The 27,315-nt window shown below is 35.5% G+C and overlaps 1 protein-coding gene and 1 long non-coding RNA gene across 10 annotated transcripts; both read left to right on the top strand.

Annotated features, from left to right (window-relative positions):
* The first annotated feature begins 3,856 nt into the window (after positions 1–3,856).
* LOC148779027 (uncharacterized) lies at positions 3,857–7,377 on the top strand. 3 transcript variants are annotated; one of them, XR_016046885.1, is made up of 3 exons: positions 3,857–5,459; positions 5,735–5,871; positions 7,041–7,377. It is a non-coding gene; the product is annotated as an uncharacterized LOC148779027 (long non-coding RNA). The 3 variants fall into 3 exon arrangements; XR_016046884.1 differs by having other exon boundaries at positions 3,857–5,871; positions 7,051–7,377; XR_016046883.1 differs by having other exon boundaries at positions 3,857–5,871.
* A 4,108-nt stretch (positions 7,378–11,485) lies between these two features.
* Positions 11,486–26,823, top strand: LOC18432154 (GRF-interacting factor 1). Of its 7 annotated transcripts, none has more exons than XM_088854900.1 (6): positions 11,486–11,721; positions 12,625–12,688; positions 18,516–18,648; positions 19,512–19,588; positions 25,395–25,479; positions 25,974–26,823. In XM_088854900.1, exons 5-6 carry the CDS (start codon positions 25,423–25,425, stop codon positions 26,475–26,477), a joined length of 561 nt encoding a protein of 186 aa, XP_088711026.1. In that variant the 5' UTR covers positions 11,486–11,721; positions 12,625–12,688; positions 18,516–18,648; positions 19,512–19,588; positions 25,395–25,422; the 3' UTR covers positions 26,478–26,823. The 7 variants fall into 7 exon arrangements, with proteins under 7 accessions (XP_088711026.1, XP_088711024.1, XP_088711022.1 ...); XM_088854901.1 differs by having other exon boundaries at positions 11,580–11,721; positions 12,641–12,688; XM_088854898.1 differs by lacking the exon at positions 12,625–12,688.
* The last annotated feature ends 492 nt before the right edge of the window (positions 26,824–27,315 follow it).

The raw sequence follows: 27,315 nt of genomic DNA, 5'->3' as shown, positions 1-27,315 counted from the left end.
CCTAGATCGTTATGCACATATCGATATCAGCAAACTATCGTTTGCTTAGTATAGTCCACGAGGGACCACACTCCTACTGAGTTCACGTTCTACTATATCATTTCATTTTACAAGCACTCATAAAGTACTTAAAGGCTACATAAACCGAACACCAAGTCGGGTCCGGATCCATTGCCACCTCTACATTTGTTTATAAGCTTTAACTTTGCCATACTTTTGTAGCTCATATTTCCATTGTTACATTAACCAACTACTTGGGCATGTATAATTGAGGAAGATTATGCAACTAAGTTGTCTTTTGTGCAAGACGATCATAGTCACTCTTAACAGTTAGATGTGAAACTAAAAGATTAAGCTAAATTATTCATTGTGCTAAGGTTCAAAATTTCCTTTTTGAAAAGTTGAGAAACCTACTAGCCATCTAATTTCAGTTCTAATGGGTAGGAGAGCAAACTATGTTTTAAGTCTCTAGGGTTGTTGGGGTTTCATTTTTTATGAGCGACCAATTGTGGTTGGGTGGTCCCTTTGGATGCCCACTTCAGAATCCCAATTATGTGATGGTGCACTCGGAAATACAGTGTTTCATTTCAACCAAGATTCCTTATTTGTTGAAATACTAAACTCACATTCATCGATCAAAATGTAAGTTGCAGTGAAACTTATACTATAATACTTCAATTCTAGTGGTTCTCGACCAATAAAAAAATTGATTGATGAGGCTTAGTGCATTTTAACTTTGAAAAAATTTATATAAGATTGCAACTTTAAAATGTAAAATTAAGGTGCACCTCAAAAATCCATCATAAGATATTGTTTTGATGTTAGAAAACCCTATAATTGATCATCTCGACATCAAGTTATATGGAAATGAAAAAGAAAAAAGATTTCGAGTACTAAAAATAATGTATCTTGCAACACATTATATGGACCATCCATTTCAAGATTTTCAAGCATTTATAGATCTACTTGATTTGAACTATTTTTAGAGTTTAAAATTTTTACAATTAGCGATGAAGAAAATAGATTCTCCAACCATTCTAAGAAATTTTGACACCAAAATTTCATTTATAATAAAATATGGAGGTGCACCTTAATTTGATTGTTTAAGGTTGCAACCCCATAAAAACCACACCATTATAGCAAATCTCGCATATATTTTACGGTTTCTTATATTTGAAATCAAGAGATTAGTTTCACTTTGTTCTTAAAAAAATTTCAATCACTTGACAAACTTAAAGAGCATTCTATCAGAGCGCAATTTACTTCTTGCTGCAAATAGGACGATTTTCTCAATCCAAAACTTTGGGTTAGATTTTAGAATCACCATATGAGTATTTTTAGGAAAATAAATAAAGTTATAATTAATTTGATTTAGTAAAGACTTATGCCTGATTATCCTAAAATTGGATGGTCTTTATCAATTAAGGATGACTTTCTCGATCTAAAATTTTGGGATCAACTTTAAAATCACATGATGAATATTTTTTTTTAAAAAAAAACCAAGGTTGTATTTGATTTCCTAAGCACTTAGGTCTAACTATCGCAAACATACATATATCATATATACATATTCAATATTAAAGAGGTTACTCCCTAAGCAATGGACCCAACTAGACCTGGGACCCGACAGGTATACCCAACCTCGGGTTCGGGTATGGGTCCAAATTTTGGACCCGAATACTATTCGGGTATGGGTCCTGCTGGACCCGACTTGTACTTGTAGTTATAAAATATATAATGGCAATCATGCATCTTTAAGTCCCCCGCTAGATGCTCATATTGTCACAATAGTGGCAACATTTACAGAAAAAAAAAACTCATAGTCATAGGGTATATGATGGTAAAAAAAAAAAAAAACTCATAGTCATAGGGTGACAATGGATCCGACCTGGCTCAAGACCTGTGGTCAGACCCAAGACCTGACAACTTCGGGTACAGGTCCAAATTTTGAACCCGAATACTATTTGGGTCCGGGTCTAGGTCTAGCTCCAGCCAGACCCGACCCATTGCTACCCCTATCCCTAAACATACACTTGGATAGGGCTTTACAAGAGGGGGTCAATATAAAATATTATCCCATGGAGGCATACAATATTTTGACTAAACTTAGTTACATTCTTATGAAAAGCTTCATAATCTAAAGCTACATTCCATTGAGTGAAGTTTGATTGGGAGGTAAATAGAGTGCAATATTTTGTGATCTCACCTAAGGTGGATCTTTCTCTTTCCCAAGGTACCTATTGTCATTTAAGTTTTGCTTAATTTTCAAAGAGCTTTACTCTATGGATATGATTAAGCAACACCAGGAGAAAACCAAGATTCACATTTACAACTAGGGTCTAGACCTTGCCTCGGCCTATTTAACATTCAATGTGTACAAAGGATTTTAGATAGAACTAATACTCGATTATAGTACTTCATTTTACCAAGTGTTTAAAAACTCAAAATTCCATATTTCTCTTTTCGAAAATAATCATATAGTTCTCGAGTTGTTCCCAAGAAAATTCTCCCAAGTAGCTCCTTCACCAAAGAGAAAAAATGTACAGAATGCTCTTGCATAAGGATATGCTATTCGTGCTCCTATGGAAATATTACGTCGTCGGGAACTTCCATAATTCAAGCCTATACCATAAGAAATACTGAGAATGTTAATCATTGGTTAAACTTCACATAACTCTTGCTCTAAACAGGAAGGGGAAAGCCAACTTTCCCTAGTTATGTGGAGAGGAAACAATTGGGAAGGATAATGTATCAGGCAAGAAGAATCAAACTTAGTTCATTGACAACAATTTAAATTTGAACAAATTAAATGTTTAAATACCATGTAATCATAACTAATGCTAATTCTTGCTTATACATGACAACAACCAGGCTAAATTGAGAGATTTTTACCTTCCAAATTTCCATTGATGTACAGATTTGAGAAAGAGAATCATTACCTCAAATCTCAATTTTGTTTGGATCCTAGTTTAGCACTTACAAATCAAGATAAGGGGCAGTTTTTTTTATACTCAGATATTAACCTAAATAACTCCATCCTCCGAAGCCAATAGCTTCAAGGCAATGTTAAGCTACTCCTATATGATCCTTAGGCAAGGCACTATGGCTTAGTACTAATTTCCATATCCTAACCATCTCTATGTAAAAATCACCTCAATTAAATACCAAATACATCCAAATGCAGACTAGAAAACTCTCATATCCTAATTAGCGAAATTCACTTAGGTAAAACTGCAAAAGGCTCGACACTTGAACATAGACAAACTTATGTAAAGATGCAAAAGGCTTGAGATTTGAAGTCTTCATACACAAACATCTTTGATGTTCTCTGTTTTCACTTACTGTTTCAGGTTGGGCCTTATCTGGCAAGTGGGCTGGCTCGAAGAATCTTGCTTACCTCTTATCTGACATGTTTATGAACCTTAAACACCCTTTCAGATCTTTCAAACCCAATGTACAACATAAACATGCATATGCGCCCCATGTTTATGAAACTTAAAGTGATTTCAGACATTTTGCAACAAATGTACATTGTAAACACGCAAGCGTGCCCCATGTTTACGAACCTTAACAGTTCAGATCTGTTATACCAAATGTACATCGTAATCGTGCACTAGCGCCGCATGTTTGTGAACCTTAAAGAGTTCTTTTCAGATCTTTTATACCAAATGTACACTGTATATGTGCATGCCTGCCCCATGTGTCCCCTTGTATCCTATTAGGTTATTTTAGTAACTCAGGGCCCTACATCAGAGCTTCAACCTATAATTGCAGGACAAATACCATGTCTGCCGAAATCCTTTCAAAGGACTTGGCATCTCTATGAATATATAAATGGTACACTTCCTATGCCCCACTGCCTTATCCACCCAGACGCACATCTGCAACTGAGTGAGCTCATTTTTTGCCCTCTTGGGCGATGGTCCTCGAATTTTGCCAAGAGTTTTACTCTAGACTACTTTCATCTTTTTCTTCATGTTTGGCTAAATATAAATAGTTTGTTGCTTTTCCCATGAATTTATTATCCAACTCCTTAAGGCTATGATTTATAATGTTACCCAGCTAGTTTTATAACTACGGCTACATGTCTCAAAGTATAGTTTTATGGGCAATATTTTGCCTTTGCATCTCTAATCCAAATATTTTGCAGCATCTTTACTACCAATTTCAAAAGCATTTGGAAGAGCAAAAATCTTAATGTACATGTGAAATCTAACCAGCGTGATAAATTTCCCCTCCTCTCACAGGAAAATCTTCTTGAAAAGCTTTGTTAACTCTTTTTTGAAGCTTTCTTTCTATTATTGACACTTTTTGTTCCATTCCTTTCAGTAATTTTAGTTGTGATACAAAGCATTTTCATGCTATCTATACCAAATTTGACAATTCCTTTCACCAGTGTTCAATTACTTGGGTGAGCCAATTGGGATTCCCCTGACTAACTCAGACTCGCCACCCTGCCGAGCCCGAGTATCCCTGAGTTAGTTGGTCCAACATGGAGATCATAACAAAAATTCAAAAAACTTATAAAAAATCCAAAAGAACAAGAAATTTATTGGTAATATGCTTTTATATTTGGGAAAGGTCTCTATACTTCCCCTACAGCATAGAACATCTATGCTTTCCCTTCCCTCCAGCCGTCCAATTTTGATCAAGTGAGTCACTCATCATTTGATCCTAGATCCGATGCCTTAGAATATTTAATTTTAAAATTTTTTTTAATACAAAAATTCGGTACTTGCCATCTTATCATTGGGGGGCACCTATAAAAAATATTATAAATAATTTTTCGATAAAATATAATGATCAAAATACCCCTTGAAACTTTAGGGGTATTTGGGTCATCTTATTTTATTGGGAATATTTTTTTATATTTTTTATATGTGCGAGTTTAATAGAGGATTGGATAACCAAAATTTGGTGTCAAAATATTGTATATAAAAAAAAGTAAAAATAAAATAGTGTAGAGATGTGACATTGAGGTTGGGGCAATCTTAGCCCTCCATTCAGAATGGACGGTTGGATAAGGGGAAGCATATAAGTTTTTTGTTGTAGCGGAAGCATAGAAAGCTTACCTTTTATATTTTCTATCATTTTGGCAAAGATTGGAAAGTGTTTTGGCCATGAATAGCAATTTTTATATTTTCTCTCTTTTTGAATTATTTCAAAAATACCTCAGTCACAAATTGATTTCTCTGATTTTTTAAAATCCATTTTTTCACTATTATTTTAATCTCATTTAGATATGTTTTATTTAATTTTACTTTAAGCGTATAATTCCTATTTTTTTGGGTTTTTTTTGTATTTTTTATTTTTTTTAACACTTTTTTGGCTTTGTCAATGCTTAGCTCGACTCAAGCCAAGTTACTCAAACTCGGGCTGAGTATCGGCTTGGGCTTGGGCCGAGTACTCCGCCGGAGTGGATCTTTCCAACACTGCCTTTCACAATATTACATTATAACGTACACTTCTTTGATGTAACCCATTTTTCTTTTTTCTTTTTTAATTTGGGGCTAAGTGATACAATCCATGTTACCATATGCGATCTTGACACTAATGACACTTGTACATGTTTATTTTATGTATCTCTCTCTCTAACCCACTCTCTAAATCTCCTACCTCTCTCTCTTCTATAGTCACCAAATGCCTGTGACATCAACCTCAACTGTCTTTCTTAAATTTCATATCTCTCTCTAACAATCACTCTATCTCGGTTTCATCTTTCTCTCTCTTACAGCCATTGGATGCGTAGTGGCATGGTTAAGGCAATGCATTTGTTGATGTGCACATATATGTTTGGGCCCATTGACATTTATGCTCGATGGGGACTGGAGCCACCCCCTCCCAATGAGACAGAGACAGATGAACTCTAAGGTTTTTTTTTTTTTTTTTTATTTATTTATTGAGAGAGAGAGAGAGGGGGCATTGTAAGGTTTTTTATTGCTTTGTTTTGTAATAAACAAAAAGAAGTTCCAAATTTTTTCACTAGGGATCCCCCACCGACTTGTTTGAAAGCATTTATGAAATACTATTCGGGGCTTAACCCTCTCTATCACAAATAGTAAATTGCAACTGCTTTGAAATAAGTGGGAATGGGAATGCCTCATTTTGCGTGGACCTAATTCCTTGCCCTTGAAAAATAGTTGTGGCCCAAGGACAGAGCTAGGGCTACTAGCATGGCCCTTTTTTTTTTTTCTTTTTTTTTCTTTTTTTCTTTTTTTTTTTCTTATAGGTACCGGGGTCAAGGCTTGCCTGGCGTTTGCCACCCTTATTTTTAAATTTTGGGCTCTAGAATCATATGATTATGTTGTAAAAAGGTAAAGCTTGTTAAATTTTCCAATACTTACATCTCACCATCTAAAACTTTTAGGACCTTATTTCTCTAGGCACAAACAAAGTGCAATTTGAAAAAAAAAAATTTAAATTGATTCAAGGCTAAAGAGGGTGTAAGGCAATTTTAGGCCCTAAAAAATAGTCATAAATTGGCTTTGACCAATGGAGTGGATGGACAGCATGCCCAACAGAAGCATAAAAGCTTTTGACTATTTTCCATGCATGTGGGACCACAGGGAGGGTACATCTTTTCACCCCAAGCACCTGTGTCATTACACAAGTGGAGAGAGAGAGAGAGATGATTGCCTTTCAAACCAAATGTTTGGGTGGGGGGAACATTGTCATTCGTTTTGATAAGTTGGACGTTGTATGGAAATAGCAGTTTACATTTAAAGACAGAGAAATGATGAAGGCAATGGGGGGTATGTCTATTATCTTTTGACACTGCAAAAGCATGAAATAACAATACTGGAATTAGGGGAGCAGAAATAGAAAAAAAAGAAAGAGAAACCTAACTAAATAATCGGTAACATTATTTGTCTAAACATAAAAAAAAAGAAACTCTATGACTAAGTAAAACACAAATACCAAGGATCTACAGGTAGAAGATATGAAAGACCAAGGGATTATTTACTCTTATTTACACCATTTGATAATATTTAGATAGTCTCATTCGATGAGAATAATGCCTTGAATATCTATGCTAATAGTGATTTGCAGACCCTGAAGAAGAGAAATCATCTCAACCTGGTTGGCCATGGTAGAACCACATAGCCCAACATAAGAGAAGATAGTGCTACCTCATGATCTCTAAGAAGACCACCTACTCCAGTTTGGCCAACATTTCCCAAAAAAGTTCTATAAAAATTAATTTATAAGCACCTTCAAGATGAGGGGTCCAAGTGAAAGACGGGTGGTAATTTGGAACATATTTGTTCTTGAAATTCTTCTTCCATCAACAGTAATAGAGAACCAGTCCCATAAGGCCTGTAAAATTTTATCTTAGTCTGTAAAATTTTTATCTTTAATGTCAGCAAGATCCAAAGACCTCCATGCGTATATTCTACTCTAGCCACATCTGTCATAAATAGAATTTATGAATATATTCGAAATAATAGTTCCTATTTTAGGTAAAGATGCTGAGATGATAAATAGAACTTCTGAAGATATTCGAAATAATAGTTCCCATTTTCGGTAAAGATGGGAAGCTGAGATGATTAATAATTTAAATGAGATCTATTAGAATGATAAGAGTGATACCCAAAAGACTGAAAGCCCACTTCCAAATATCATATGCAAATGAGCAATGTAATAAAAGATGGCAACAATTATCTTCATCGTTCTTGAACATGACACCCATATCCACATGACAGACAGATTTTAATAGAAAATAACCTGTCACTTTCACTTTCCCATATAACCTCATATTTACCTGTAGGCGAGATATAAACATCCTGAATGATAGATAATAGATTTTGAAATTGTGAAATGACTTTGCATTATGTTATAGCTATATTCAACATTTTATATGGAGGCCCCCGAAAGTGAGCTAGAAAATAAATCTAAAATTTTTGCTGTCGGAGAGTTTACTCTCTTAAAAAGATCTAGAAAGAGAAGGTATAGGGGCTAATCCTCGTGCCACTTATTAAACTAGAATAAAATCTCATTATCATTACCAATGAACCAGCAAGAATTACCGAGCACCACATTTTTGTAACTATAAATTCAAATGAGTGAAATGTTCAAACCGTACTTTGCCGCTAGACATTTTTCCATAGTTGACTAGGGTCTTGAATGATTATCCACCACCACTTGTCCATAGCTAACTAGAGCCTTGAATGATTCTCCACCACCACTTAGAGAGAAGAGCCCAATCCGTATATTTAAGCTTGCAAATTCCCAAAGCACCCATTTTCATTGGAGTGCAAATTATATCCCATATTACCAAATGAAATTTTTTATGGTCATTATCGAAAGAAGCCCATATGAAGTTACACATAAACCTTCCAACATCGCTTGCATTTGTTGAATGGACATGAGATAAAGTGGTAGATTTGCATAGGTGGATCTAACAAAGGTAATACGGCTTCTTAAAGAAGGTTCAGCTTTACTAGATACCGTTGGATTAGAGGGTCCCACACAGACTTAAAAAGCCTCGAATTTGAGACATAAACCCCCAAATGGGAGGCATGCATATCGATCAAGGTGTTTGGGAATGGGGAGCATGGTGTGTAATGACTTATGAGCATCGAAGGAAAAATCCGGCGATTTAATCGACAACTGCCTTGTTAGATTGAAATCGGTCACTGGTCGGTTTTGGTTTCAGCTGGTTTTGATGACTGGCCAGGTATTTTTAAAAACAATTTAAAAAAATTATATAAAATCCCAAAAAATAAGGAATTTTATTTATGATGCATTTTTTAATGTTTTCATCAATATGGCAAATATTGGAAATTGTTTTGGCCATCAATATTTATTTTTACATTTTTCCATCTTTTTTGAAAAATTTAAAAAATACCCTTTATATTTTTTCATCTTTTTTAGAAAATTTAAAAAATACCGATGAACACAAATCTGATTCTTTAAAATCCCTTTTTTCATCAAAACTTTATTTGGATAGGCTTTGTTTATTTTTTAAATATGATTTCTATATTTTATTAGATTTTTCTTATATTTTTTAACACTTTTGTTTTTTTTGTACTGTAAGAGATTCACCCACTTATAAAAGTTGAACCGAAGGGTTTACCGATTAGACCGGGTGAGCTGCTTTTAGCCCATATCGGTTAACCAATCCGTTTTAATTTTTTCTACGCTGCTTTCGAGAGAGAATTTCACGAAAATTTAGAGAGAGAAACATTAAAGAAAAATTTAGCCGGACAACAAATGAATGGAAAAAGGAGGCATCGAGAAATCGAGAGAGAGCAAGAGAGGACATCTTGATAAATAGAGAGAGAGAGAGAGGTGCGAAGCAGCCCATTGAGTGAAATGCTGAGGAGTGTACAAAAATGATTGCATTTAAAGAGACCGATCCACCATCCATCCTCATGTTTGGGAACCGGGAACATCGTAATTGATGAGTTAGGGAGAAAATGTAGAGAGAGAGAGAGAATTTGGAAAGAACGCGTGGCTGATCGATCGTACAGGTGTTTGGTGATTAAAGAAGAGAGACTCCAAAAGTAAAATTCGGAGAGGAGATCGAGGTCGATGGTGCAAATGTACGGTGATTAAAGGAGAGGGAAAAATTTAGAGAGAGAGGGACAGGTGATAAGAACAGAATCAAGGAGAGTGAGAGAGGGGAAAACCAATAGGGGTCGCAATAGCCTTGGCCCCTATGCCTATGGGGGCTAGCCCTGTCACTGTTAAGGTCGGATCGTACTTCAATATCAACACATTATCACAGTTTTTTTTTGAGAAAATTATGTGAACATCTGCCATACTTTTTGTTATTACGAAAATATCTAAAGTCCTTTTCTTATTATAGAGATGTTTGATTTTTAACTTCATAACAGTTTGTTTTTTTAAAAAAAACAAAAATTGTAACCGTTTATTTTCAATTTTTTAAAAACCAAAATTTTTTAAACTTTAGTTTTTGAAATATTTTAAATTTCGATTGTCATGCATGCTTTTATTCTTTCACATCAAGAGTTTAATAAAAAAATGAATATTTTTTATTTTATTAAAATGTTAAAAAAAAAACTTCATTATGAAATGAGCGTGGTTTTTCAGTTATCATGCATGCTTATGCACTTTCACATCAAGGATTCAAGTTCCTCTATACGCAATCTAATTGTTTTAATAAAAAAATGGATGTTTTTATTTTATTAATAAGCCAAAAAAAAAAAACCCCACTATAGAATGAGTAGGTCTTGAAGAAAATCATACTCTTTTACTAATATACTATTTAAGTAATAGTGATAAAAATGGGTATTTTATTACATATACTTTATTTATTATTATTATTAACATGTCATATTGCAAGCAATAAAATTCGGTTTTTGAAAAATCGAAATGTTTTAAATTAAAAATTTCGGTTTTTAAAAAATTGAAAATTAAAAAAAAAGTCGATTTTTCAAAAACAAAAAATTGATTGTTTTATCTTTTTTTAAAAAAGTGTTACGAAGTTGAAAAATCATACATCTGGTTAATAACAAATTTTTTTAGGTATTTTTGTAATATCGGGAAATATAACGAATATTTACATAATTGTCTCTAATTTTTTTCCAATTACTTGGGGTTGGATACACGAATTTTGGTCCGTTATTATGTTTTATTCAATGTCATATTTTTAGTGAGGCCATCATGTTTTTTCGAACTACGTTCAACGACGTCTTTCTTGACCTACTCTGTGCCTTTTTCAATCTTTCCACTTGAACTAACTTGCACCTCTTAACTTGGTCGGTGCCACACATGGCTAGCCTACCTAAATCTACTATCTTTCATCTTATCGTTTATTGATGTCACACCTAAATTCTCTCGAATGGATTCAATTCAAATTCTATCTCTCATTGTCATGCCATTTATCTATCTTAACATCCTCATATCTACTACGTTCATTTTAAAGGTATATAGTTTTTATCTGCCCAACATTCTATCTAATAAAAGTAAAGTTGGTCGCATGTTGTCATATACAACTTGTTGTTCAGCTTCAATGATATGTGGTAGTCACATAAGGTTTCAATTGTACATCTCCATTTTGTCTATCGAGCTTCAATTCTATACACGACATCTTCTTCAATCTCTTTACGTTCTTAGATTATCCATCCAAGATATTGAAAATACAAAAAAACCGGTGCTTTTTTTGTGCTAAATTGGGCTCTAGCCAGGCCCTCAATTACCGTTGTAGCTCATGCCCTATATTTTATTTTTATTTTGCAGCGGCCCGGCCCATTGCCTGCCCTAAAATTAAGACGTTAGGGATAAGAGGCACATTAATGAGGGGTAGATAAAATTAGAGAGAAGGGCGGGAGAGTGGCAAATTTAGAAAACTTAAGGCGAAGAAAATGTGCGCCATTAATTTGCCGTAATAATAAGGGGGAGTGTAGAGAGAGAAACGTAAGGGCTCCGACCCCCGACCAACAGACATATCACGAATCTTGTGAGAGAAAATACAGGTCGTAGGTTTTCCCCCTAGAGGCCTCGCCTCTTCACGTGACGCTCTCTCTCTCTCTCTAGAATCACTCTTTCTCTCTCTACAACCGCTCTCTATCCTTCATTGTTTCTCTCTCTTACGGCCTGCAAGCCTTCCCTTTACTGAGCTTCTCTCTGACTGAGACTGTAGAGAGAGAGAGCGGGTCTCTCCGAGGTAAGAGTAACAAAATGCAGCAACATCTCATGCAGATGCAGCCTATGATGGCCGCATACAACAACATCACTACCGATCACATTCAGAAGGTACTCTTACTAAGCCCTGTTACTCCTCTCTCTCTCTCTCTCTATGTTTCAGTGTTGTGTTTTTGTGCCCTTTTTTTTTGAGTTTTTGTACTTTGAACTTTTTTAGCCGCTGTTTCTCTGGTCTCTCTCTCTAAGTTTCAGAGTTGTGGTTTTTGCCCTTTGGTTTGAACTTTCAGGTTTTCTTTGTATTTTTCTGGGATAATGTTTTGTATGTGTAGTGTGATTCTTGTATGCCCTAGTTTTCTGGTTACTTGGGTTTTGATGGATTGTTGAATTGATCTGTTGGTCTTTTTCTCTGTTGTCTGTTGAAATGTTTCTGGTTTCTTCTAGACAGAGACGTCATTCTTTGGGTTTTTCTTGTGATTTAAGCTTGTGAAATTCGTTTTTGCAAGTACTCAGAGGAAATAGAGACCTCTTGAATGTTCCAGGGAAGACAATGGTGTTTTCTAAGTAAAAGAAGGAAAAATAAATCGAAAGTGGAAAATTGAAGAAAATCTTTTCTGTACTGGAGAATTGCCTCTTTAGCCTAAGGACTGATAGTCTCAGAGGTTGGTTTTTCCTTTCTTTGTTGTTTTGGGTAGGTCAGGTTATGGAGGCCTTAACTAGGAATCTTTGGCATAAACTAAGTGAATTTAATTGTTAGAAATGTAGGATAATGACTTGTTGACTTCCATTTTCATAATAAAGGGTTTCTGGTTTTCAGTACATGCAGGGCCCCAACTATGTAGTGCTATAACTACTTAGCGAATCATTTTTTTTTGGTGATTGTTTATCTTAGAGTTGCTTGCTTGTGTTTTTGGTTAAAGATTGCGGTGCTCTATGAGCTTATGGTTTTTTGGAATGTGCATATGGTTGATGTATCCGGGGTTTTGTTCTTCTCTCCTTGTCCCGTATGATCTGGAGATCGCTTAAAGCACAGGTCAAGGAGATTTTCATCTGTATGGAAGTGCCGTTGACCTTTGCTTATGTGAGTGCAAGGATTAAACTGAGTCATGTGTCCTTGTCTTTTCTTTTGTTTGAAGCATTCATGACTGCTGATTTAGTTCACTAACTCTGTTCTGATTTTTGAATATGTGATTCTTTTGCCCATGTTGGGTATGTTAATACGACATTCGGGCTATTTGAGGAATAATGTATTGATGATTTTGGGGTTTTCCTTGAAAAAAAAGTTTCATCAATTATGCTTTCCCTTGTCCTTGGCATTTTGGATCCTGTGGATGTCTAGACTTAAGACGGCTTTCAATGGGATCTCAATTTCCTGCTTTCCTTTTATAAGCACTAAATTGAAAGGATTCCACTCATTAAAATGGCTTGTTGAGGGTCAGTCACTTGCATTACACTTTTTTATCTAGACAAGTTATTTCATGATATCACTTATATTTCAGACTTTTTATAGGTAGTGGGTTTGATTGTTTCCATGAGTAGTCAATGATTTTTGTCTTTGTCTAGGCTGTGTCCCATTCCAGTTTGTGTTTCATGTCCTTTCACTTCTAGGATAAAAAATGGATCCGCTTTGAATAAATTGATTTTTTTTACTTTTCACAATATTGCTAGATGGAGCTTGCAGTTTTTAAGGGAAAAAAAAAAAGGTTTCTTGGTGAAGGCTTATAAGTTGTGAACTGGCTTATAAGTTGTGAACTTTCTTTTGCTCTTACATGTTCAAAGCTTCAAAGTGGTAGTTTTGTTCAGAATGCCAAAAAATCATCCTATTCAAATAACTGAATTTAGATACATCTGAATTGTGTTTAAACTCCCATGCCATTATCATCTATATTTTTTTATCTCCTTAGGAACCTATCCACTGTTAATTGATAAATAATATTTTCAGAGGAAGTTCCCTAATTTGAGAGCTATTTTCTTTTTCCACTGGATTTTCTCAGATTATAACTTTTTTTTCTTTTTTGGTCCATGACTGCATGGGCTTGCAAGGATCATGTTACTCCTTATTGTGGCTGTTTTATATAAAACTGTATCTCTAGTTTACTTTCAGTTCTTGGAATAATGATTACCAGATTTGTCCAAAACTTATGTGCTGTATGGCGATAGAACATTCTATCTTTTTTATTTGCTGAGACTGAAAAAAGATATTTGGAAGTCTTCTATTCATGAGGTTTCACTATTGGTTTCCTCTTAAAGTTATGTCTCCCTCAGGATATATTTATCAGTGCATTCATTGTGTTTAATCAGCAAATTCAACATCTTTGTTGAATCATATAATTACATGCAAGGATATTGTTGTTTTGGTTTTGTTTTGTGCGTGTGCATGTGCGTGTGCGTGTACGTGTGCGTGTGCATGTGCATGAATGTGTGTGTGTGTGTGTGCGCATGTTTGTTTGTTTGTTTGTTTGAATCCTCTATTGGTTGTTGTCTTATGATCTCCATTTGGTTTCTAGGATATAATGAGGCTTGGATCGATGTCCATGAATCACTCTATTCCCCTCCTGTGTCATTTAGGTTGACAGACTATTCTCTTTTCCTTATCTATTGAAGACTAAGGGGTATCAAAATATGCTCATTTATGTTAAAAAAATTGTTTGAGTGATGAAAATGTTCCAATAGGAACAACCACATATATTTGTATGCATGAGAGAACAACTAAACTACCTTGAGAAGAACTACATGTAAAAATAAACAAAATAATGAAAAAGGAGCTAAGATTCTTTAAAGCATATATGATACTCTGTTGTCCCACTCTAATTCAATATCACTGTCCAATAATTAAATAAGATTGAGGGATAACACTAAAAACAATGTCGTCTTAGGAATTTGGCCTACAAAAAATATGATTCCAAGTTATTTTGGCAATGAGGTTACTCATAATTTGTGATGATTTGCATTTGCATCAACTTTTCTCTGTCTATTCCTCACATGTTGGGTGGAATCATTTGTCAGATTATTCATGCATATGCTTATGAGGTTAGACATGATCTGCCTACCTGCTCCATTTGCCTTGCTCCATCCTCCCTTTATTATGTTCTTGGGGTGGTAGTTTTAAATCTGCACTTGTAGGGGTAGTTTTGCAGTTTTGTGGTGACTAGAGTCATATAAGGGACATGTTTGCATCTAGAGTTTATGAATTGTGAAACTCTACCCAGATCTAAGACATGTGCTGCAAATTTTGGATGTGCGATGCAAGCTATGACTCTTGGATACTTGTTCGGCGTAGTATGACCCCGATACTGATCAAATATTCTCTTTCTCTCCCTCTCTTTTTTTTTGTGTACATGCTTGGATACTTTTTCGAAATATTTTTACTAGGTTTAACCTCTGCGGCTCCCAATGAATGAAAATTTGGCTGCCTTGCCGCCTTGGCGGCCATTTTTCCAAACCTCCTAGGCGTGGACTAGGCGGTATGTTCTAGGCGGGCCCATCTAGGTGCCCGCCTAGGCAGCGTAAAAGGCGGGCACCTAGGTGCCACCTTGACCCTTGGCGAAAAATGGCACTCGGCCATTGGATAAAAACATTATTTTATCCCTAAATAGGGGGAAAAGAGTTTTGGGGCTCATTCTTGCCACCAAAAACATGTTTAGTGAAGTTTAGAGTGAGAAACATTGAAAAAAAAATAAGATTTAAAGATTTATAGAGAGATCGACATTGAAATTTTTTTCAACCTCCTCGAATGGTCATGAAATTAAAGTATATTCATCCCCAATCTTTTTGATGCTTGGTTGTAAAATAGGAGATTTGGGTACAAAAATATTTTGGTTTGGCCCGATATCGATTCCACTTCAAGAAAGTTGGTATATTTCAATAGTTTTTATTAGGTTATATATATATATATATATATATATATATATTTATAATATCTCATAATGTTATCCTTTGTTATCTGTATTTTTTTGTGAACAATAGTATGTATAAAACTTACTTATTAAATAAAAAATAGTCAATTCTATAAACAATAAAGTGGGGGGAGGTGTGGGGGGTTCATCAAACCGCAAGGATCTGCCCCTTCCCCAATGCAGGTCGCCTTTGTGTCTGAGCGCCAGCCTAGGCAGCCGCCTTAACACCTAGGCAGCCCCCTTAACGCCTAGGCAGCCAAGACCCTTGACCGCCCGCCTATGCGGCCCAGACCCCTGACTGCTTAAGCAGCTGCATCCGTGTTTTTGAACCTTGGCGGCTCCAATACCTCACATAAGGCTCAAACCTGGCCAGTTCCTGCCCTGGTAGGCCAATACTCTTCTACTCTCATGATACTTCATCATTATCCGAGCCTTATCCCAATGGTTTGGGGTCGGCTACACAAATCATATTCCGCTATTTTCCTTTATCAATGATCATACCCTCAGTTAGACTACAAATCACCATATCTTTTCTCATTACTTCCATCCATGTCCTTTTGAGCTTCCTTTTGCCTTTTTAGAGCCTTATAAATGTAACATGATATAAACTATAAAAAATGTTATTGTGAATAAAATATAAATTACGTTATAATAGGGCATATATTTTATCAACATGTTTATACATTACATACACATACACATATATAGGAAACCATGTGTCGTGGCAGTTCTATGACTCCAAATTTGCACAAGCACTTTCTTTATCCAAACAATCAAACACGAAAAGAAACATTGAATTTGCACCTCAGATAAGGTCAAAATAAATTCCTCTCTGACAATGAATCCAAACCGTTCATTTAGTGGATATCAACAATTGAGGCTATTTTCCTACTTAGGCAACTGATTGAGAAGTTTAGGGCAAAGGAAAAAGATTTCCACATGGTCTTTATTGATCTAGAGAAAGCTTATGATACAGTACCTCGAGAATTTGATTTGGAGAGTGTTGGAAAAGAAAGGAGTCTCCAGACATTACATCGACTTGGTGAGACATGTACGATGGAACGCTAGCTAGTGTACGGACAACTTGTGGACAGACGAGTGGGTTTTTAGTGACAATAAGTTCACATTAGGGGTTAGCATTGAGCCTATGCCTCTCTATTTTAGTTATGGATGACTTAACTAGGCACCTACAAGATGAGGTATCGTGGTGCATGTTGTTCGCAGATGACATAGTTTTGATGGATAAGACCCGAAACAACGTTAACACAAAATTAGAGCTTTGGAGGGATGCTCTAGAAACTAAAGGTTTTAAAATTAGTCGGACTAAGACAAAATATATGGAATGCAAGTTTAATAATAATAGGAGTAGAGATGAGAAAGTTGTCATGATTGACGACTAGGAAATACCAAAAAGAGTGCATTTGCAATATCTTGGATAAATAATCTAGGAAAAGGGCGAGCTTGAGGAAGATGTCATACATAGAATTAGAGCTAAGTGAGCGAAATGGGATGTGCAACTAGAATTTTATTTGGTCGCCGCATACCAATGAAGCTGAAGGGCACTTTCTATTAGACAACTGTAAGACCAGCTTTGCTATAGGGCGGAATGTTGAGCGGTCAAAAAACAATATACCCATAGAATGAGAGTAGTGGAGATGAGGATGTTGAGATGGATGAGTGGTAAGACAAGAAGGGATAGAATTTGAAATGAATACATTAGGGAAAATTTAGGTGTTGCACCAATAGGCGATAAGATGAGAGACAATAGACTTAGGAGGTGCGAGTTAGTTCAAGTAGAAGGCTCAAAAAGGGCAAAGGGTAGGCTCAAAAGGACATTGTTGGAAGTAATGAGAAAAGACATGGGGACTTATGGTTTTACTAAGGGTATGACCCTTAATAGAGCAAAATGGCAGACAAGGGTTCGTGTAGCCGATTCTAATTAGTTGCGAAAAGGCTTTGACTGTGATGATGATATTTTGGGATAAAAAATTCCCTGCGAGTCCTAGATTTAATTACCCCATCAAATGGACGGCCTATATTCATTTGATCAGAAATTTTTTTTGTATGTTGCGTTTTTCAAAATCTGGTTTTTTGAGTTTGTTCATCAAAATGAAAAGTGTGTATGTTTAAAAATTGGGATCCAACAAATGCTCCCAACATGATTTTTGAAGGTGCATTTTATTTTATTATTATAAAACCTTTGCATGAAATCATACCCCCTATGTGAGCTAATTATAATAGTCACTAATTAATTTTATATATAAGTAGATATAGACATGCATGTGGTGTTTGGATTTGTATGTATTTGTCATATTGGACTTGGCAAAATATAGGTAGGTGAGTCAGATTCTTCAAATCGAGTCATACACAAATTCTCGGATCCATGTTCTTGTAACGTAGGTTCTTTGCCATGTCATATAAAGACCTCTTGGTGCTTCCTAGTTTGTCAAGAACTAGCTATTTAAGTCGCCAGATTCTTGAAGGCATGTATACATTTGTGCTGGATCTTAACTTTTATGTTATTTATTTATTTCTTTAATACCATATCTTTTGAGCAAGAGCCGTTAACCTAGTATGTTTAACTGTCCCTTGGAAAGGTCCATTGGATATGGTCTTTTGAGTCAATCATGCCTTGGCTTAATGGTGAGGCACCCATTTTTCAGTGAGAAAGGTCCTGTGTCTGTAAAACTCTCTCGTAAACCCTGATGACCTAACCCCCAAGAAATATAAAAACTTGAACGTTCGTGACATGTTATATCAGTGAATAGTTTTCTGTTTGGTCATAAGTGAATAGTTTTCTGTTTGGTCATAATTCTTTTGGCATGGTGGGCTTTAGGAAATAATACATATAGGTAGAATGATGACAACCAAAGAAATCAACCAATAAATAGAACAAAAATGGTCATTTAGGATTTTTAGCTGCTCATAGGATTCTTTTGGCATCTTAACTCCAAGAGTTTTCTTTTATGTTTGTCTGGATGGGTGATCTGATGATAGAAAGTCCAATGCCAGATCTGTAATATATGCGACAATATTGCCTCAAAGTGGGATGTGAGACATGTTGCAATACATGAGTAGACAAGATGGAACAGAGCAATAGCGGTATCCTATTGTTAGTGAGGAAAAGAATCCGTGCTATCTGGTGGTAGGTATACTTTCTGATGAACCAATGTAGGGCATTTTGGTAATTGTTCTTTCACTAAATGATGCTTAAATTCTTGTTTTGAATTAACTGTAGGTTAGAAGAATGTTATTTTCTATATTTGGACAAGAAATACTCAGCTGTTGATAAACCTTTGATGCTGCATTTATTAATTTTAAGCGAAGAGATTAGCTTTTTTCCATCTCTTTTTTATTGGAACATGCTGTGTTTTATTTGGCATGGTGATGGTTAATATTGCTGAATTTATTTATTGATTTGTGTGATGTTTGAGTTCTTAAATGTTCTTACTTGTTTAGCATGCTGTCCTAGCATGTAACTACCCTGACATATGGTCTTCTGCAGAGATGGATCGAATTTATGCCCGAATCTGCCATCCACCTGAATGTTTTTTGCACTTTTTCTTCATAAGCAATTGACTTATGGGAAGCTAGACAAAATCAACAGTTTCAAATCTATACTATATTCAATTAACCTTTATAGAAGTTTTAGATATATCAAACACTAAATAGCTCTTTCCAAATACATCCATATATGCTAGCAAAAAGATATACCTGTATGTTCATGTCCTATTTTCATAATTGGGCCCTTATTAATTCTATTCTCTAAAGAATCTTTGCTGCAATCCTTTTTATGAAATGTCTCTTGTTGATAATGTTTGATGTTAGTTTGGCACTATTATTGAATGAAACCAGGTGAGTTACCAGACACAAGAAGGAAATAAAAACTGAATTTTGATTGTGAAGAATCAGTTCTTTTTAGCTCATTCTGCGTCTTTTTTGTGTAATCAAGTGGCTTACATGTCTACCTTTTACTGGTTCCCGGACTAACTTCTGCATTGTTTACAGTACTTGGATGAAAACAAGCAGTTGATTCTTGCAATTCTGGATAATCAGAATCTCGGGAAATTGAGTGAATGTGCCCAGTAAGTATGGCTTGCTATTGTTATTTTGTGTTTTGATTTTTCAAAAGTATTTGCTCTTTTGATGTTTGTCTGTATACAATGGCTGCTTTGACCTTGATCTGATAGGGAATGGCTGGTTGTTGACATGCTTTATGGATTTTCATATGTGGATCACTTATCTGTTTTGATTACGTATTGACTGGTTACCTTTCCTTATTATTTGGCGTCTATTTGTTCCCTGGTTAAAACTTGTATGATTTTGCACTAATAAACAAGTTTCATTTGTTTATTATAAATGATTGTTTTCTATAGTTAAATTGCTTATTCAAGTTCATTCATTTTTAATTGCCTTTCTTGTTTGAGATTTTTCTTCATACTTGTCAAATATTTCTGGCCTTAAATTAGAATATTCATGTTCCTCAGATTCTAGTTTCCTTATTATAATTAGCTTGTGAGGAAGCTTTACCTATTATAAAGGTTCATTTAGAACCTTTACTGATTAATACGTCTTTGATAATGTGAATGGATTGAACTAAATTCTTTCCTGGATTCTACATTTGTTTCACATGAAGAAAAAATAATTGCTTCTTCTATTGATGTTTAAAACCTTTACTCACTAAGTGAAATCATATTGATTAATGCTTCATTGATAATGTGAACATCTTTTTGCAGATTTTACTGTTTATTTAATGGAAATGGTAAATGGTTTGGTGGGGCTGTAGCCCTATCAAAATAAGTAAAGCGTCACCTCATAATTCATCAAAAATTACAATTCAAGCATTGAATATATTAGTTGTGAAAAAAAAAAGGATTTTAAGCTGTAAAATTCATGTATATTGTAACAAATTATCTAGACTGCCCATTTCACCCTAAAATCAAATGTTCATAGATCCGCAAGATTTGCACCATTTTTTGAGTTTCAAATTTTATTATTAGTGTTGGAAATTGATTTAGATCCATCATGGAGATTCCGTTGCTGAAAGTGCTCGACGAGGATATGAGGTGAGGCTTTATTTTGTTGTCATGAAGCTTAGGCCTTATAGAAATGTCATCCTTATTTTAATTAAGAAAATAATTGATTCTTTTCTTGATGTTTATAATTTGTCAGAAATATTATCTGGGTTAAGTCATGTGATCTTTCTTTATAGAAGCAAGCTTCCTACTATAGAATTTTAAATATAAATCGGGAAATTTAGAGGACACATCTCAAGTTTCATTCCTATGTAACCTTTTCAAAAAAACAATTTAGAGGACACTTGAATGGGGGATAGCTGTAGTTACAGTGGATAATGCAAAATATCAACCTGTGGGACAATGTGATAGTTTTTGCATACGGCACTGCTAGATACTAAAATTTTGGGAAACTTCATTGTACACACATTTTGGAATTGACAAATTTGATAATTAATTTTATATTCTTAGCTTACTACTTATCTTGTGGCATGAATAGATCTGTTTTTCTGAAAAATGAGATTGATCAATTTTTGCCATTCCATTATGGTTTTTTTTAGTTTTGTTTGTGTTTAAAAATTCGACAATCTCATCCAGATAGGGAATCGTCCTGACTGTTCCGGATCCTTAAATATATCAGGATCCGAACGGTCTGCCCCTGAACCCGTTGGTCGAACCGGTTCTTACGTTATCGAACCGGTTCTGACATCACGGAAACACGTTTTTTTTTTTTGAAACACGTTATACCTAAAATGTTTTTTGATTTGTGGGCCCTAAAATCAATATTTGGCCCCAACTATACGTTGAGCTTGCGTCCCTCTCAACCAAGTACAATATTAAAATGATGGGGAGCTTGCCCATTAAACAAAAGTCTTCTTCAAGTGGTCAATGTAGGATCATTCCCACTTCCTGCTTTGTGCTCGCAAATGGGGAGAGACTAATCAATTGCCCATCAAAATAATACTACAATATTATTTAAAACTACACATGCAAAGAGGATCAAGTTCTAAAATTATAGCCCTTAAACTGGCCTTAAGCCCCAATTGCGCCTTGAGATTGCTCGTTATAGCCCTTTTTTGAGTCACATTTATTATAATTTATAATTAATAATTATATTAATTACATTGATAACCAAATCTTATATTTTATTTATTAATTTATTTATATTATAAATTATATAATGTATTATTTTTTGTTATAGATGTAAATTAGATTTTTTAAATTTGATGATATTATAAGAGAAATTTCAAATTTATCCTTATTTGTATAGTAAGATGATTATAAAATATAAACCAGTAATTCCAATTTCAATGTATAATGTTATAGTTAGTTAGGTTGTGATAATTTTGGCCGAGTAAAGAGAATTAATAAATGTTTGATGTAATGCTAATTTCACTATGAGAAATTATTATTTTTTAATATTATAATATGGAAGTTTTTTCTAATATTTTTAAGGAAAATTGTTTCATGTGGGCTGGACCGCATTTCTACATATGCGGTCGAGAAAGAGTAAAGCATCCATCTTAAAGATGGATGCAAGAAGGTGTTCCATCTAAAAACAATGGAAACTAACGGTCCAAATGTTTTCTTACTAGAATTATTATTTTTAGTTTTTAAAATTTATTTATTTTTTCATATTCATAATCTCCATGTTAGAGATTACATGTCTTAAAAATTAAGTCTTAAAATCCATCTCAAAAATAGATTTATTAAGTGGCCCGCATATCTCCATATGAGGGCTTGGCCGCATAGAAACCGGGTCCTTTTTTAAAACTATTTTGATGCAATATTATAATATTATAATAATTATATAGACATCCAAAGAAGGAAACAATGTCTCAATATTCACATATTTTTGCAAATAATGAAACTACATAATATACACCCCCAATGTTTTTTTTATAACTCAAAAAACACTATTTTTAGAGATTTTTTGAATTTGTTTTGGCCGAAACTTGCTAATTTTCTCCGATCTGACACACCGATCCACTGATCTGAGATGGTATTTTGGGAGGCTGATTCGATCATCGATCCGTTTTTTTAAAATGTTGGTTTGTAATGTTGAGTGCTACTATGTTTTGTCAGTTTTCGTAGCACTCATTATTTTCATGTTCTGGGTTCTTCATGATTCTTATCTTGTTTGCAAAACTGGAAGTGGTTTGTCCATTACCATGCTTTTTAATCATAATTTGTATGATGTTGTTTTATTGTTACAAGTAAGGCCACAACGATATTTGCTCTTACCCAATTGAACTTTTTAACCTATTTGCTATCTGTAAACCTTATACATGATTTGATTGTTTTTTTATGTAACTCTAACACCTGTTATCCTTGTTTAATTGAATTACATGATATCATGTTAAACGCCTTATGTTTCTTTAGATATCATGAGCAATGTTCGCAAAACAGGCCGGTCTAACCGTTAACCGCCCAGTTAGATCGGAACCGGTAGTGGCCGGTTCTGCTTTTGGTCGGTTTTGGTGATCTACCGATTTTCTTAAAGTTTAAATAGAATACTTCACATTTATATCAAATATTTTAGAATGATGTATTGGTTAGCACTGGCGACTATACTTTGTACGAACCGTGGTTCGAATCCCGCCATCAGCAGCTTTCTTTTTAAACATTTGGTTCATTTTAACAATTCTGAGAATTCATTATATTGGTAAGAATTTAAAAAAATTTACTTGCCCACATGAATCGAACTTGAAAGTTCTTGTAAAGAAATAATTTGTTATTAAACCCACTAACCAATGCACCATCTACTATTTAGTTGCCTATTAGATCTAGTAACCAATATGTTATTTACTACGTATTTACAAAAAGAATGGTCTATATTGTATAAAACTTATTTTTTTTCATTTTCTTTTAAAAAAAGAGTTGGTCAAGTCGATTTTTTAACACTATTTTAATATTATTTACATTATGGTAAAGATTAAAAAAAATTGTGGTCATTGATACTTACTTTTATATTTTCCCATCTTTTTCAGAAAATTTTAAAAATACCCCTAGGCACAAATTGAGTCGTTAAAATCCATTTTTTTCAGTAATTTTCAACTTCATTTGAGTGTGTTTTGTTTTAATCGCATTCTTTATATGCCTTTCATATTTTAGTAGATTTTTTTTGTATCTTTTTTATTTTTTTCAGTACTTTTTTGATTCTTCGGGACTTGCCCGGTTAGAACGGTTGAATCGGCCGGTTTACCGGTTAGACCGGTTAAATCGTTATGGGCCCATGTCCGGTTAACCGTTCCTGTTCGATTTTGCGAACACTGGTCATGAGAGACTTAGTCCCCAGTCAAGCCCTCTAGTTGATTCTTAAGTCATGTTGAATCTGTGTGGAAATGCTGTCTGATTCCCTTTTTGTCAGAATATAATGAATTTGAGCTCGAGCATGATGGATGGGTATAAGATCTGTATCTTAACATGTAGAGATCCCAATGTAGGGCAAATACTAGAAGCCCATGTGGGGAAAATGGATGTTGCATCTCGTTATAGAAAAAGGGTTAGACTTCAACATTCCTTTGTGATACGACAGAGGAATTAAAAGTAGATGACATGAATGGAAGATCATATCACCCTGGAATCAGAATTATCAAATATTATACTGTTATTCCTTTGAGGATGCTTCCATTGTATTCTGGCAAATATATCTAACAGTCCGATGTATTTATAATTGATGGGGCTGTATAGGGCTGAGACATTCTATAAGATGGGACAAGAACATTATGTGTGATATTTATTTGGTTAAATTATTTTCAAAATGTAGGTTTCTTCCATAGATGAAAGATGTAGCCATGTTGCCTTGTATGTTTAGAATATGAGATGCATAATTAATGTTTGGAGACAGCCTGATACTTCTAGGTAAGAAGTGTGGGTTCTGCCTGTAGGGCAAGGGGTGGCAATGTGCAACATTGCGCATCTTTAGTTTCATTTCTTTCTGAGATGGGATTGAGACTTGGTACTTCACAAGTGAAGATTAATGGACCAACCTATGAATTGAAGCTCTTGGTAGCAGCATAATCTTCCAGGGCTCGACGTGACATTCAAAATCGATATTCATTACGGTAATAACCATCAAATCAATGTTTTGACAGTGATTTGGAGCAACTGGGACCCTTCAGAATATGACATTATTCCAATGTTGGATCCATACTCCATTGTCCAACATGGACTGGATGATGAGGACCTCATCATTACAGCTTTTTGATTGTCAATAAGATTCTAATGAGCTCTCTTAAATGCGAGCACCTCAGACAAGGGATGGACTTTTCTTGATTAACCCTATGATTGTTATAATGTACAAGTTTAGAGGCTTTGAATTTCATTCGTTGCCAGAAGGAGAAAGTGCTTAGAATGTCTTTCTTTCTTGGCAATGGAAATGGCCCTTATTCTTAAGGAATAGATCGATACACTGCAATATGGTCCCAGAAATTTAATTTTTTGTCTCAAGATCCGTGCATCACTTGGTTTTATTTTACCATAGTTGGCTAGTGCACCAGCTGATTTGTGTTTGCCTTGTTAACATTATGACCATCCTTTCACCTGTTTTCTATCCTATTAGGATTTTCTTGCTTGTATAGCTCTCCTCGTGTGTTGGGAGTACATGCATTGGTTAGAGTCATGAGGTTCCATTTCAATTTTAGAATCCCTGATGCCAAAAGAGTCTCGCAATTGAATTGGAACCCAGAAACTTCACACCTAACTTGAAGACAAGCAAATGATAGTGATCTTTTGTTCACATGAATCTGAGAGAAAGAAACTTCCAAGCTGTAGTTATCCTATTATCTCGTGTTTCTGCAGGTCTCATGAAAGGGCTGAAATTGCATACATGTGCATCAAATTTGTGTATTAATCTGCATCTTGTAAAATGCAGGTATCAAGCCAAGCTTCAAGAAAACCTCATGTACCTGGCTGCTATTGCTGATTCTCAGCCACAGCCGCCAACTGTCCATGCCCAGGTCAGTTTTCTCAACCTACTTCTCTACTTTAAATAATATAAGAACGATAATGGCTATATAAAATTTTGCAGAAAGTACAGTGTATCCATATGGTATTATGAACACGATAGTCCTAAGGTTTCTTAATATCTCATCTAGTTGGATGCTGATGCAGGGAGAGTGGGTCCTAGGAAACGTCTCACTAGTTGAATTTTGTGTGTCCCTGTCTACCCCCATGGGACCAACTCATTCATTGGGCATTTATTACTTCCTTACAACCATGTCGTTACCAAGGCATTATTTATCATCCTCTTCCTATTAATTGCCCTCTCGTTTTGCAAGATTGGAAAAGTTACTTCCTGGCTGCCTTTGTGTGCGTGTGTGTGATTGAGAGAGAGAGAGAGAGAGAGAGAGAGAGAGAGACTAATGTCACTCCCATGGCACATCATCATCATCATTCATCAAGATCCAATTTCTTACACTGCTGTTTCACATCATCTTCCATTCCTTCACAGTTCTCTCCAAATGCGGCCATGCAACCTGGTGCCCATTACCTCCAACACCGCCAACCCCAACAGATGACCCCCCAAGCTGCCCTCATGGCCGCCCGCTCCCCCATGCTCTATGCCCAACAGCCACTCTCTGCCCTCCAACAGCACCAACACCAACAACAGCAAGCGCTCCATAGCCAACTTGCAATGACCTCATCAGCCGCGAACAATGGCCTCCACATGCTTCATAGTGATACGACCAACTTAGGTGGCAGTGGTGGGGCGATGGTTTCGGGAGGTTTCCCTGACTTCGGTCGAGGCTCCGGCAGTTCAGGCAACTTGGGCAGCGGCTCAGGCAATTTGGGCAGCACGAGCGATGCCATGGCAGGAGGCAGCCGAGACCGAAAAGCTGATTTGGTGGGCGGTGATATGCAAAATTCAGATGGTCGAGGGGCAAGCTCATCGGCTCAAAATGCTGATGCTTCGGAGCCACTCTATCTAAAGGCTTCTGAGGAGGAGGGTAATTGATGTGTTTCGAAGTTAGGTCGAATATGGTGCTTTTGTAGTGGTTTTAACTTCAGGTCTGAGAAGGGAGGTTGAGAGGTAGATTTCCTTTGTTTTTTATGTGCCGGTACGTTGAAACTTAAGTTTAAGGCGTAGGGGTTTGTGGTTTAGGGCTTAAGAGATTAGAGATTAGGGTGTCTTTGGTGTTGGACATGCTTTCTAGGGCATTAGTTTTTGTAAATTTGTAGGTTTGTTGTGGAGATGGACGGTGTTGGGTGTGTTTGAGCTTTGGTTTTAGAAGCTTTTATGGATTGATGAAAAGAACATCTGTTTTACTGCCAGAGAATAGAAGCTACAATTTAGCGGTTCATTTATGGAGGTTTGACTTGGTACATGGTAGTAAAGAGCTTGCACGTTGTGGTCTATAGTTTTCTAAATTGAATTGGAATTAAATACATGTCCGGACATCTCCTCATTGCCTTTTATTAGTGGGCTTAAATTGATTAAGGCCCTGTTTGGTGATTTGAGGACGCCATTGCCTAGAGGACCTCGGAAAAACTCGAAGAATGAGAAAAAAGGTAGTAGTAGAAAGCTGTGGCTGGAAGCTGAGAATCCCTTATTGCTAACCTATCTGTGAAAATTAAAAAGCGAAAATGTAGTTTTTCCAGCGAGGAGGTAGTCCCATGTCACTCGACTTAGAAAGAAGGTTTTCCCTAGAAGGAATCACTCCCAGGCAAAAAAGTGTATCCGCAGTAATGGAGGAGGCATCCCTCCAATCACGTTTCGTTCCCATAATCTTGAGAAATCAGCAGCGTACCCTTGAGGTGCACTGTAGTTTTCCCCAAAATTGGGGACCCCTTCT

This window comes from Amborella trichopoda, chromosome 13 (assembly GCF_054954075.1).
Source record: "Amborella trichopoda isolate Santa Cruz 75 chromosome 13, AtrichopodaSantaCruz75HAP2 v2.0, whole genome shotgun sequence".
NCBI classification, from domain to species: domain Eukaryota; kingdom Viridiplantae; phylum Streptophyta; class Magnoliopsida; order Amborellales; family Amborellaceae; genus Amborella; species Amborella trichopoda.
Note: the sequence above shows the minus strand (reverse complement) of the source record. Positions and strands in the feature narration are given on the sequence as shown.